This window comes from Poeciliopsis prolifica, unplaced genomic scaffold, assembly GCF_027474105.1.
Source record: "Poeciliopsis prolifica strain line A6 unplaced genomic scaffold, Auburn_PproV2 SCAFFOLD010, whole genome shotgun sequence".
Classification (NCBI taxonomy): domain Eukaryota; kingdom Metazoa; phylum Chordata; class Actinopteri; order Cyprinodontiformes; family Poeciliidae; genus Poeciliopsis; species Poeciliopsis prolifica.
In genome coordinates, this window is record NW_026562385.1 from 6750969 (window position 1) to 6765029 (window position 14061).

At 40.6% G+C, this 14061-nt stretch overlaps 2 protein-coding genes across 3 annotated transcripts; one reads left to right on the forward strand and one right to left on the reverse strand.

Moving 5' to 3' along the window:
• The first annotated feature begins 828 nt into the window (after window positions 1–828).
• Window positions 829–5763, forward strand: spsb3a (splA/ryanodine receptor domain and SOCS box containing 3a). 2 transcript variants are annotated; one of them, XM_055036223.1, is made up of 7 exons: window positions 829–1000; window positions 2243–2453; window positions 2597–2777; window positions 2984–3171; window positions 3263–3365; window positions 3445–3570; window positions 4375–5763. In XM_055036223.1, the coding sequence occupies exons 2-7, from the start codon at window positions 2328–2330 to the stop codon at window positions 4764–4766; spliced, it is 1116 nt and encodes a 371-aa protein (XP_054892198.1). In that variant the 5' UTR covers window positions 829–1000; window positions 2243–2327; the 3' UTR covers window positions 4767–5763. The 2 variants fall into 2 exon arrangements, with proteins under 2 accessions (XP_054892198.1, XP_054892199.1); XM_055036224.1 differs by lacking the exon at window positions 829–1000 and having other exon boundaries at window positions 2281–2453; window positions 2602–2777.
• Window positions 5764–7082: 1319 nt separating this feature from the next.
• On the reverse strand, window positions 7083–13728 carry atp6v0ca (ATPase H+ transporting V0 subunit ca). The gene is made up of 3 exons (XM_055036133.1): window positions 13485–13728; window positions 9836–10019; window positions 7083–8404 (listed from the first exon to the last, which is right to left on the reverse strand). Exons 1-3 carry the CDS (start codon window positions 13558–13560, stop codon window positions 8200–8202), a joined length of 465 nt encoding a protein of 154 aa, XP_054892108.1. The 5' UTR covers window positions 13561–13728; the 3' UTR covers window positions 7083–8199.
• Between the last annotated feature and the right edge of the window lie 333 nt (window positions 13729–14061).

Sequence of the window (14061 nt, forward strand, 5' to 3'; positions counted from 1 at the left end):
AGCCATTCAGTTTCAGTTCATTTGACAAATTTTAAACTCCGCAAATAAAGTAGAAAATGGGTTGATAACCGTTTACCCTATTAATGCTGCAATTTTAGATTGCACAGGATTCAAACCTGGAACCTTCTGACCCCTCAAGGCCTGAAAATATATGTTTACTGCTGCTTTTGATCAAACAGTCTGGTCAATAAAATGTTTGAAACATGTTTGTCTTTTTTTTGCCTTTATTAAATGCATTTAAGCATGTTTTTTTTTTCTTTCATGCAATGCTTTTTTGCTTAGGTTGGACATTTAATTTTGACATTTCAAACTTTGGACTGCCTTGTGTATGAATGGTGCTAAATAAAGCCACCTCGCCTCAAGGTGGAATTCCTGAAGCAGCCCCACACTGCCATATTTGAACTCTGATATTGTTGCAATTTATTTTACACTCTAATATTAGATTTTGCTTTGTGACCTCTTGGATGAGTCACTATAACAAAATGCTGACGAGGTTTTATTTCCTGTTTTTCATATTTAGAAAATGGCTTTTTATTTGGCTCAAGGCCTTATTTTCTTTTTTGATCTTTAAGTTGCCTCCTTGTTTCCAGCCAGATTCTATTTATATTTTACCAAGCGGCCAAATTAGTTAGCAAATTTATTTATTTATTTTAGCAGTACATATGCTTCATAAAATGCAAACATGGGAGCAATTGAATTAATAATTGATTTTTTTTTTGCTGTTAATTCAATTTACTTTGAATTCGGATGTTCTGTCCGAATTCAAAGCCACAAGTGAGTTAGCTGGCATGCAGGTTCAAACCTCCCAGTGAATTAGCTCCTCCTGTATTTGTTTACACCGCGGTCACACTGGCAGAAAGTAGGTCATGGAAAAACGAAACGAGGCGAGTCACCTCTTCGCTTCTTGTGTGTTAGCTGTCCAGTAATACCCGGAGTCAGAGGAGCCCCGGGCCCCCGTGGATTAGTCGGGTTTATGTGTCGCCAGATGCCAGTTTAACAGGTAACGACTCTACTTTTTATCCATCCTGGGTGGATGTTGCGCTAGCAGCTGCTAGCCGCGCAATGCTAGCTCTTTTTTACGCATCAGTAGCAATACCCTTCGTTCTGTTTGCGCAATAAGTCGCGACAAAGCAACAATTTAGTGATTTAGACACACATAAAAGGTAGCAAACAAGTAATTCGAAGTCACGACGTAATTTGTTTTTTTATTATATGTTTTAAGACGAAGCTCAATCCGAGGAGTTGGCTTGCATTAGCTGCTCTGTTAGCTCAAGGCGAAGAAGCTGGCTAAGAAAACAGCACATGCTATTTCGGGTGGTCTTTTTTTTTATTTGTGTGAAATAATATGTGGTTTTGCTGTGTGAATGCGATGATGCTTATTTCTGCTGCTTTACACAGATTCGATAGTTTGGTAATATCCAGGCCAAAACACCCGACTTTAATGTAAGAATGAGAAATAAATAAATGAGATAATTTGGCTGGAAATGCGAAGGAAAAGGTCTTCATGAAAACAAACACGATGTACAACGCAATGCGGAATAAAATGCATTTCATTGAGAAAAAAGAATAAAAGCATAAACATTTCTCTTTAATTACCCTGGGTTTGTTGTTTTGTGGATTGTCTAAGAATACGATGTGTGTTTATAGTTTTATTCGTAAGAAGTTTAATGAAAAAGAGTTTTTTATGTTTCTTGAAATTAGTTGGATTTTTTAAAATAAAATGCGTTTTTTTTTATTTACATCTTATATTTGCCTGCTTGAATATGAAGGTCCATAACATGCCTCGGTTATGTTTCTAAAAATTCTTCGTATCAGTAAACTATTACCTTGATATATCTTTATAATTAGTTTAAATATATATCTTCTTTACAAAATATAAAGTCAATGAAAAAAAACAAAACATTAATGTAATTAGTCTGAAACTGACACACTTTGCAGGTTAACCAAGCAAATGTTAGGGTTTGTTGACAAGTAGTAATATTGTTGTTCCCTAAGAGTTTTTTTTTACATGTACTGTGAATGAAAGCAAAGACAGAGACTGTACTGGTCGCTGACTGTGTCATGTGACTCTTTAAGCCTAGGCTAGTCCTTAAAAACTATGCTGTAAAATAATCAGTTAATATATGCGTCTTTAGTTTAAGCTGCACTCTATGCTGAAGCGTTACTCAAATAGAGTCGGACATGTTAGTGTAAAAATTTGAGGAAGAAGTTTATATAACGCATGTTGTTTACTTTCCTTCAGCTACTGGACTAATGCTGCTCCTTAAACATCTGGACTAGACCGTGATCGAGTGACAAAGCTCTTCTACTTGTTCGACTCCGCTGCCATGTCAAGGCGAAGCAGGAACAGCCGGGCTTGGCGTTACGTTTGGGGTGGCATACGAAGGGATGCCGACGCCCGGGCCCTCGTGTTGGCCTCCGAAGCTGAGCAGTGGCGCTACGACCGGCTGGAGGTAAAACCATCCAAAACCGGAAATCGTTTTGGTTCGTGTGACGCAGAAAAGGGAAATGTCTGAGCATTACAAACCGCAAATTTGTGTTTTGATTCCCCTGATGTATTGAACATTAAGAGTTGTTCTTTAAAATCTCTGTAAAGTACAGTGATTCTGACTCGGAGGCGGACTACTCAGCCATGATGGTTCCTCCGGTCCCCAGTGCTGTCCCCGTTACAGGAGAGTCTTACTGTGCCTGCGACTCCCAGGCAGAAACCAGCTACAATCCTCGCCTACGAGGATTTCACCAAGTCAAAGACTGCCACTGTGGAGAGGATGACCAAGGTACAAAGCAGCGGCACAGTTTTAACAACAACTGTAACGTCTCAGTCAAACCGTGTCATCAAAGGGAGAGCAACAGTAGTTACAAATCTTGAAATGGCTTTGCTAGATGTATAGAACATTGTAGAAATGTAGAAATTTGAGTCAAAGACATGTATGTCCAGCCACCAATATTTGATTTGCTGTCAACATGACCTCTGGTGTCGCAGATTTCGACTGGGTTTGGGATGCAGGCAGCCGTTCGACTGCAACATTGCTGACCTGCGACAATCGTAAAGTGAGCTTCCACTCTGACTACAGCTGCGGCACGGCGGCCATCCGCGGCTCCAGGGAGCTGGCGGACGGGCAGCACTTCTGGGAAATCAAGATGACATCTCCGGTGTACGGGACAGACATGGTAAGCCTCCAGGATTTGTCAATAGTCACGAGAGAGAAAAAAAAAAGTTGTATAAAAGCTGATTTGTGCTGAAATTGTTATTTCTGGACAGATGGTTGGCATTGGAACATCTGATGTCAATTTGGACAAGTACAGGCACACGTTCTGCAGCTTGTTGGGGAAAGATGCAGACAGCTGGGGGCTCTCCTACACTGGTAAGCTCAGCAGTGTTATCAGGGAACATGTGTCTGATGGAAACATTGAAAGGAAAGTGCGATGAATCATGTCTTCCAGGATTGCTGCACCACAAAGGAGACAAATTGAAGTTCTCCTCCCGTTTTGGACAAGGATCCATCATTGGAGTTCATCTGGACACGTGGCACGGCACTCTCACTTTCTTCAAGAATCGGAAGTGCATAGGTCAGTAAAGTTCATGTTGCTAGAACTATTCCACGTTTTACCACATTACAACAAACCTGAATGTATTTTATTAGAATGTTATGGAATAGACCAACATAAAGTAATGCTTGATGCAGACACTGAAGCTCTGTTACTGGGTTTAAAAAAAACAACAAAAAACTTTTCCTCAACCTCTCCTATAGTGACGAAAAGGTGTAAACGCACAGCAAATAAAAAATGTTGCAAACACAGGAAATAGAGCAATTAGTAGAAACAGCAGGAATGAAATACTGCAAACTCGCTCAACAAAATGAAAGTTCTCCACAACACTAGGGGATGTCAGCCAACAAGTCTTATGGAACCAGACTCTCAGTAAATCATAGAAATATGTAGATCTATATGGTAAAAAAAAAACAAAAAAAAAAACGGATGTCTGGAAGACAGGCGAAGAAAAATTAGAGTTATACTTCATGTCTTTTTGAAACATGCCAACTTTTACAACATTAGAAACATCAGGAAAAAAAGGTAATATCTACTCCAGACTCCGCCTAGTGGCCTGGAGCACTTCTGTTTGCAGTTCTTTTGACTATTTGTGGCATTTTCTCTTTTTATTTTACTTCCTATGATGGCGGCATTTTGCTTGTTGTTGCTGCAGTTTTTGCAGTGTTTTTCTGTTGCGTTTGTGTTTGTTTTTTGGAGTTTGCATCATCCATGAATTTGGAGCACATTTCTCTGTTTGCTATGCATTTGCACCTGTCGCCCGCCTTATTCTTTACTTTCATACCCCAAAATAAAATCCAGTCATTTACCGTTTTTCCACTTCAGGTGTTGCTGCCACAGAGCTGCACAACAAGAGGTTTTATCCGATGGCGTGCTCCACCGCGGCCAAGAGCAGCATGAAAGTCATCAGGTCTTGCTCCACGCCGACCTCTCTGCTGTACCTCTGCTGCGCCCGCCTCCGCCGCCTGCTCCCGGACTACATGGACACGCTGGATGTGTTGCCTCTGCCGCCAGGCCTGCGCCAGGTCCTCCACAACAAGCTGGGCTGGGTGCTCAGTCTGAACAGCGGGGCCACGGAGGAGAGCACAGAAGGGCCCGAGCGGTCCCCGCACTTACCCGCAACCCCGCCGGCCGGACCGTCGTTCTCCGAGAGTGACTCGGAGGGCTGCTCGTCCGACCCGGAGGCCTGCCAGAGGAAGAGATGCCGCTGGACATGACTGAAAAGCTCAGGTCCCAGCTCCGCTTCAAAAGCGCTCGCAGCGGCAAACTATAGCAGGGAGGAAAACCTCCGGGACTGGCGGAGCGGAGCGGAGGGAGCCGTGCATCTTTACTGTGACTTTTTCCTCATGCTATACGTGTCAGCATCCCAACATCTGTAGAAATATATGACCATACTGTATAATCTAACTCCGTTGTTGCCATTCTTATATGGGAATCAGTGAACTGCTGGGATGTGTAATGTACACTGCAACACTGACATCAAGTAAGGCCAAATTTTGGTGGTCATCTTGGTTATTTGAAAAACAAGAAGCAAATTTTTTTTAAACATTTTTTGTGTGGTGTTCTTAATCTAAATGTTCCTGGTGCATTACACAAGCAATCTACCCACTTCATTCTGTTGTCAAAGTGAAAAGCAGTGAATATTATTCGGTAAAATTTGATCATTTTTAATTCTAGAAGTGGAAACATCATGAGTGCACTCTGCCTCTTTTTATCCTCTACTAACAAAATTATGTTTTTGTCTTTCTTGAACCAAACATGTAATTAGCACCGCTTAAGGCTTAACCTTCTTGTATCGTGGCAGCATTTATAAATCCAGCTGTAGTTTTTAGCTCCTTTAGTGTCTACGGTGAACACATTTACGCACATTATTTATGTACCGGAACTTTTTGAAAATGTGACTTTCTATGCCAATGTATTTAACATTAAGCCTTTTGTACAGTTCCGTTTATGCAAAGATGTTTTTTTTTTTTTGCATAAAAACATCTTTGCTAATTATTATTATTGTTTCCCTGTTTTCTGCTCTTTGGTCAGGTTTAGGTCTCAAACCATAGCGGTGTGGAATGTAAACCCTAACACTTTCCTGAGTTGTTTATTTTCAACTGTTTTTACTCCACTATTTACTTTTGTCAAGTTTTTCCTGTAGTTAAAAAAAAAGCCTGTCTTAACCTGTTGGTAATTTCAGGTTTGTAAATAAACTCACCATCATCTAAGTGACGTTTTCTCTGCTCTTCTCACTAATTAATAAAGTAATCTCAGCAAATATAAGTTGTTTTATTTTCTGGGTGTGTAAACTTTGTGAAAGTCTAAAATTTTTTCCAGTAACTTTGGCTACTGCACGTGTAAATGCGCCTATGAAGCTTACCGGAAGTCTGATCAACAAGCATCCTCCACTGCCAAGAGGAAAGCGCCGAGCTGAGCGAGTTGGCTGTTTGTGTTCAAGTTTGGAAGCATTGAAAACACGGACTGGATTCTTCGCCCAATTCTCCCGCTTAAACGTCCTTCAATGCTAAAAAGGCGCAGAAAATCGACGTCATCGTTCATACCTTGTTCTTCTGTGCACTGATTGGCCCGGGAGAAATTCCACGAGTCATGAAGTTGTTCCCACGATATATCGCCTCGGTTTATTTGTATTATTTCATTGTTTTTAATAGCGACTTGTCTTCTCCTCTCACCATCCTGCCGGCCGTACGGAAACAACTTTGAATTATCCTCCTGCCTCATTTGCCATAGTTTTAGATGTGTTTTGGCTTTTTAATCATTGTTCCGACTATGATCAAGTCTAAAAACTGTTTTGTTTTTTTTTTGACAATCCTGGAGTGACTGAAGCTCCTCCAAAATAAAATTGCAGCAGCGGATTGTTCAATGACTCATGTCTGTGCCGTTTATTTCCTTCTTGTCTCTTTTTTACTCTTAATGTGTATTTTTATTAAAACTGTAGCATTTAAGTGCTAGTCTGGAGCTTTGACCATTTAGTTTGTGTCCAAACTACTAAACGTGTCCATGTAGTTTGGACACAATGATTTAAAGTGCTGTTTAAATCATTTAAATTTAAACAGCACTTATAACAGAGGGAATAAATGCTGATATTTGGGTCTTTTTACTCACTTGTGTTAATTGTTATAGTCACATTTATACAATAGCAATTTGAAACTTTTATCATTTCTGTATTTTCAAAAACTGCTTTACCATATATACAGCATCGACAGTTTTTCAGTAAAGCCCTTTAAAGCATCTGATGACCAGTGTGCTTTCTGACCGAAGCCCTGTAGTGATCAATTAAGCAAATCCAGCAAAAGATCAAAATCCTCAACAGCTGTGATTTTGTACCGAGTTTTGCATTTTAATCGAACACTGTGATATTTCCACGCTGCACAGCTGTAAAACAAGAGATGTTAATTGGAGATTAATCAAGATTAGTTTTTCAACTACAGCCATGAGTAAAGAGTAAATACACACTTTGTTCAGATTTCAATTGACAAGGTTCATATTGAAGTTTTCATGAACACAACATAAGCCGTTTTGACAATGAATGGAGGAGGTTGAGTTTTATTTGGAAATCTGACAGGCATGGCTGAACAGTGAGCTCTCACTTTGGACAAAAAAAAAACAAAAATAAAAAAAGAACAAAATCAAGACAGCAGCACTACAGGTAAACAATACTAGTGTCTGAGAATGTCATATCAAACGTAAAACCACATTATGCACTCAGATCTCTCTCTCTCTCTCTCACACACACACACACACACACACACACACACACACACACACACACACACACACACACACACACACACACACACACACACACACACACACACACACACACACACACACACACACACACACACACACACACACACACACACACACACACACAGTCATCTTCATGTGAACATGTGGACGTCCTCCAATAATAATCACACTATATCCAGAGGAATTCCAAGCACTTAGAACAATTACCCACAGTGCAATAAATCTAACTATACACAGATAATTTATATATTTTATGTATATATAGGGTATTTCAATAAACAGTTTTCCATTTAGACAGCTTCAAAATCTTCATAGCTTTCCATAAATAGTGACAAAAAAAATAATCTGAGATTCAACGATGGTCCCCGAAAAAGAACATGAAAAAATAAAATACTAGTGTGTACAACTTTTCAGCAGTCTCAAAAAAACAAAGAAAAACAAAACGTATAATGATGATTAAAATCCACCAACAAAAGACAAAAATTAAAAGAGGAATGGTTGGAGGGGTGAGGGGCTAAACGTTGATACTCACACTCACAGCACAGACTGGTTACTACATTTACTGAGGATGGGAGGACTCTGGATCACTGTACAGTTTAAGATTAGACGATATAATCAGGCAGACTGTCCACACATCATCTCACAACAAACAGTACATGTTCATGCCCGTTCTGTACGCACAAGACCTGACACAACCGGATGGCTTAAAACAAAATGGAGTAGATCACATCTAAAGAGGACGAGGCTGTCGAAACCGACAGCCAGCATGTTTCTGCCGCCATCCCATCCTGTCAGATCCGCGGGGTGTCATGGAAGAAGGTGAAACTCTCCTATTTGTTCGCGCTGCTTCGATGTGGAATGAATGAGATGGTGGTTTGGATGGAAGAGAGACACTTATTTTGTGGATAAGATGAGGGCCACGATCAGGCCGTAGAGCCCCAGCACCTCGGCGAAAATCAGGATCAGGATCATCCCCACGAAAAGCCGGGGCTGCTGAGCGGTGCCCCTCACGCCGGCGTCGCCCACGATGCCGATGGCGAACCCGGCCGCCAGGCCGCTCAGGCCCACGCTCAGTCCGGCGCCAAGGTGCAGGAAACTCCTAAACAGACGATGCAGGAAAGAAAAAAGTCTTAGTTTGTACACCTGTGAATTAAGTTTATATCTGAACCGGCCAGAGATGGGAATCTACTTTTGCTTCATCAAAGCTAATCAGTCATTAGCTGTTTGAGTACTAGAAAATCTGATCTGAATCATTTTCAGACTATAAATGCAACAACCAATAACATGCACTTTGATGCACGTTCTCCAATAATAATAAAAACAAGATAAGGGTTGGGGACGTGCATGAATGTGGATTATCTTGTAATTTCTTCATTTTGATTGAAAACTGTGACTTCCATTAATTACTTGTGCTACAATCATTATAAAGAAATGGAATCTGTACAAATCTGACCTAGCAGCTCTGACCCCAATGTAAACCCTAATTTTTCTCTTGTAAGAAGAAGTTTAATTGATTTTGTATTTATTAGACTACTGACATTAGATCAGATCATCTTTGAATATTTCAGAGTCCTATGACTCAAGTGAATCACTCCCTGCTTGGGTGTTTTTTGTTTTTGTTTAACTTGTTTAGAAGGAGTGTCTAAATGGATGTAAATTAGTATTAGGTTTTGATAAAGAATACAGTCTATTTGGGAAACAAAATACCTAGTCTATTTTATTCTGGTTACATTCACCAGTTCTCAGTTCTTCAAGCTGAGAATACACCAATCCCTCGACTCTCAGTAGGACTGATTACTTCTAACAACCTCTCTAACATCAAATCTTTGCTGTTTCAGCAAGAGAGAGAGAGAGAGGTCTTTGTTCTGCAGACATTGCAGTAAGTTGCCATTCCTTCTGTCAACTTGCACAAAAATTATTTTAAACATTCTCAAGTGTTCCTCTTTTTCAATCTGTACTTTTTCAGACTCAGTTTGTTTTGGGTTCAGCTCTTCACATTTATTTGACACAACATTAACCGATTAAGACATATGAACAGCATCTTTTTCCAGCTTTAATTATTAAAGAGGGAATAATTAAACCCTTACACAGGTCTAAGGGGAGACAGCAGGACACAAGGAACAGAAAAGAAGACAGGAGGGGAAGGATGGAATGGGGTTAGGGAAGACACAAGAGGAGAAAAACACAAAGGGAAGGGAGAAAAGAAGGTTGAATGGAAGGAAGGACAAATAGAAGTGAAGGAAAAAGAAGAAAGAACTGAAGATATAAGGGAAACAATGGAAAAGAAGAATGAAAAACAACAACAGCAGGATGGAAAAAGATAGGAGATAGAAAAGGACATAAATGGAGGTAGGACAAGGATGGAAGAGTGAGGAGAAAAGGTGGTAACGTTGTTAGCAGAAGCTGGATAGATTGTTGATTATCTAGGGACTACGTTTTCTACAATCCCAAAGCAGGAAGGCACCAACGCTGGTCAATGAGCTGATCATTTATAAACCAGAACCATGAGGACACCAGACGTCTTCCTTACTTGTAGAGACTGACTCTCTCCGAGATGTTATTGGCTATCAGCACGGCGACCACCAGCCCGTAGATGGCGATGATACCCGCCATGACGACGGGGATGATGGACTTCATGATGAGCTCTGGCCGCATCACAGACATGGCGGCGATGCCTGTGCCGCTCTTCGCGGTTCCATATGCTGCTCCTAACGCTGAAACGAGACACACCAAGCAGTCCCCATTAACTCACCTTATGACTCCAAACTCCCTTCATGCAGATGAGACGACGCTTCATTTTCAAAAGCGATTTGGGTGAACTTCAGTCAACGGTTGCGGCTAAATCCTACAGTGAAGCGATGCAAGCCGGTTAAATGTCAACTCTCCAAGGAATTATTAAATATTTAAAGAGATCCTCTCTAAGCTTAAACTGATGTCATGCACATGAGCTCTTAAAGCAGTTTTCCTTGAGCCTGCGTCACTCCGTGTTTTAATAAAGTCTCATCACGCTGGTCCAACATGCTGACGTTTGACGGAATACATATGAAACCTAAAACAATTAATCCGTACAAGGTGAGTGTCCTCTGAGGCTGGGGCCTTTAATCAGAACAGAAACATGTATTTTCAGCCAGGAAGCGTCGCAGATCAAAGCGCTGCTCCTCACATCTGCACATCTGTCGCTGTGCCGCTCACATCACAGATTCATCTAATCCCGCCGCTCAGGGCGGCAGAGCACAGATCAGGTCAAGACAACTACTCATCACTGCATGCAACTTTGTTATTACAGAATAATTCAGGAAGTTCAGTTTGCAATAATTATGATTTGCAAACCAAATAAATACTCAAGAAAAGCTTGGATCTCAAATGGAACCGCATTTGGCTGAATGGCTCTTACAAAGTGAACCGAAACAATTAAAAAATAAAAATAAAAGCAGGATATGTGATATCTGCTTTTTATGTTTAGTGTCAGCCAGCGAACAAACTTTACTTAAGTGATGCACACTATTCACTTCACTTTCTGGCACCTGGGTTTATTTTGATTTATAGAAATATAAATCCAGCTGGTTCTCACAGAAACAAAAACAACTCAGCACAGCCCCAGTGAGGGATGTAATATCAAGTAGAACGTCTAATTTGTTGTAAGTGCAGCAAAAAAAGTATCAAGGTGATGCATGTGAAAACTTTAAGTTTGGACTTCAGTCATCTCAGAAATGATGATGCTAACTGGTCCAACTCTTTATGCAGTCTTCATACTGAGGTAGAGGATTACCTTTTTTATAACTTATCATGACAATGCTTTAAACATCATCAGGTTTATAATACACATGTCACAAATCTTGCAGCAACACAATAAATGTCGAATAAAAGCTGTGCTGTTGCTTGTTTCGGAATTTGGAGCAAAATATTTTATTTATAACTGGTAGAATCATAGGCAGGTTTATTTTCCAAACACATAAATTGTATTTAACATAGTTAAATGTTTCGTTAAGTTATTTAACACTCAAAGTGGGAGGACTTTAGCCTGCATACATGACAATAGATGTTTTCCTGCTGTTTGTGCGTCAGTCATGTAAATGGTGAACAACACTGGCTGTGTCGTCCCTACAAAAGCAGTTTCAGCTGCTAGTCTTGGTTTCACGTTCATGTATGTCCAAATAAGTGAAAAAATATCCTTTACATGGTTGGTGAGTCATCTCATTCATTCATTGGCAACATAATCATCAGTTAAAGTTGTTTTTGGTATAGCTTGATTTGCTTGAAGATGAGACATTAAAAAAAAAAATTAGTCTGTTAGATAATGTCTTAAGCCATATATATATATATATATATATATATATATATATATATATATATATATATATATATATATCAAAAAAAAAAAAGGAGAACAGCTTCTTTTTATTTTGGCCTAGAAAACAGGCTGTAAACTCAGTCTAGACAATTCAGTTCCTCATTTAAATGTTCGAGTTATGTCCAAATGGAATAAATATTCAGTGAAACTCCCTCATCTGGTAATTTGACTGCAAGTGTTTGAAGCTTTAGCTAATCAAATGGAAGATTTTGGATGTATCCCACTGAAATGTGTCTTATTGTAACTTAAGAAAAACACTTTTGATCAGTCTACTAAACATACTAAATTCATGAACACTCAAAGTTTTTCCCTTCCTCCATAATTACCACAGTAGTAGTATCGTGTTTATTTTATCCTCCTCCAAATGCATTGTCTCAGACATAAAAAGCAGGTCTATTTAAACTAACAAAGAGCACCAGGGGTTGGCGGTAGCTGTTTTGAAATTAACAAATGCACAAAAAAGGCTTTTTGAAGATGTTTTGTCCTCACTAGTGCAGAGAAAAACTACACCCTCTCCCTCCAGCTGCCTGACCGCTTATGGTGAGCAGGAAAGCGGACGTTTTCGTTCTCTGTGGCCCGCTTTGTCTGTCTGATGAGGAAACCAACCAGTCTGACTTATTAGGCTACCAGCGCTGTAATCGAGTGTGTGCCAAAACAATAACTTGATGGTTTGTTCCTCCGTAGCGTCGATCCTGCAACCCTCTGCAAGAACAACATCACTCAGGCAGGAAGCGCTCTGAAGTTCAAACAGCATAAAGCTAATTAAAACAGTATCCTCGCTGCTCCTTGACCAGGCTGATGGGTAAAAATTCAGTCAATTGCAGCTGGGCTCAGGACGTTTATTGAATTTTATGTGTTGAGAACAACAGTAAGATCTGGGCAAGTAAAAAAAAAAAAATTCTGATTTTTCTGGCTGCTAAAGAAAATCTGTAGTATTAGTAAAAAAATAAAATAAAAAATTAGAAAAGACATTATCAGGCTACTATCTTCTTTGTGTGTAAAATGAACTTATGGGACCTGATAATTATAATTGGATAAGATAACACTGACAAATTTATCTTTTAAATGATTCCCAATGTCTACTGTTGGTACATTAAAGTTGAAACTATCATTGTATTAAATGAGCTGTTAATACCTCACGTCTTCACTCATCATTGATGAAAGAAGTGTTTACTTTAGCTGGAGTCAAACCCACTGAATTAGATCGTATTCCTTCACATTTTCTCAACTCAATCGGCTTCGTGTTCAAAGTGGAAATAGTTTACTGCGCATGCACAGAAGACTGTGCAAGATGAATGAATGAATGACTGAATGAATGGATCATCCCTTTAAATTGTCGCTGTGATGTTAAGGCCTCCATGTTCCTTTCCTGACTCACCTTCAACAACGAAAACCAAGAAAAGGACCGACAAGATTAACCACTAACATCCCGTCCGTTTCTGTTTTAATTCATTCAATCATGGTTCGTTGCATGTCATGTGCTGAGGAAGAGAAGCTGCCACCTCACCGACTGTGTGCGTCACCAGTCAGCAGCAGACCCGATTACAGCCTGAATTTAATGCCACTGGCTCCGCCGGAGCAGAAGCAGGCAGCTTGCTCCGACTGTCCGCCGCTGCAGCAGCAGCAGTCTTTACCCCGCCTCTGCCTCGCATCGTCCCCGACAGGTGCGCGAGTCCCGACCGCCACCAAAAACCAGCAGCCAGCGACACGACACGGTTTGTGTGAAGGCAGCGCTGGTTTCTGATTTCAGCCTTCGACACCCGGCTAAGCTAGCATGAAACAAAAAGGTGTCAATTTGAGGAGGAGGAGAAGAGGCTGGTTTAGTTACCGCTGAAGACCATGGCCGCAGAGGCTCCCATCACGGCGAAGAAAGGTGAGTACTCGGGGCTCTCCTCAGAAGACATTGTCACTCTTCCCTTCGGACGACAAAGCTAGACGGCACAATATCCTCTCTTTCTTTGGCGGGGGGTTCCCCTGTCCCACCGTCACCTCTGGGCAGCTTAAAACACCGCGAAACAGCGAGGAAGACCAGCGACCGCTCCAGTGGAGAAGAGGAAAATGGCGAAACGGAAAAAGTCACATGACCAGCCATGGCGGAGGGATCCAACTGCGCTGAGGCGGGTGTGTCCGACTAACAACTGTGAAAATCTCACCCGTCGATTCATATTTAATGCTCAAACGTATGTAAAATAGTCCAATTTTGAATAGCGTTTGAAGTAAATCTCTTATGGCCGCTGTTGCTGGTGTTGTTAAGTGAATGAATTGGTGTTCATTTTGTTTAGTGGTACGTTCTGCTGCAAGTGCACTGACTGCAGCTGAAACCAGTCGTCACTGCACGCTGGCGTATTAATTATTAGTACCAAATGTTCACTAAAAACCCGACAACAAACGGCGACCGCTCTCTA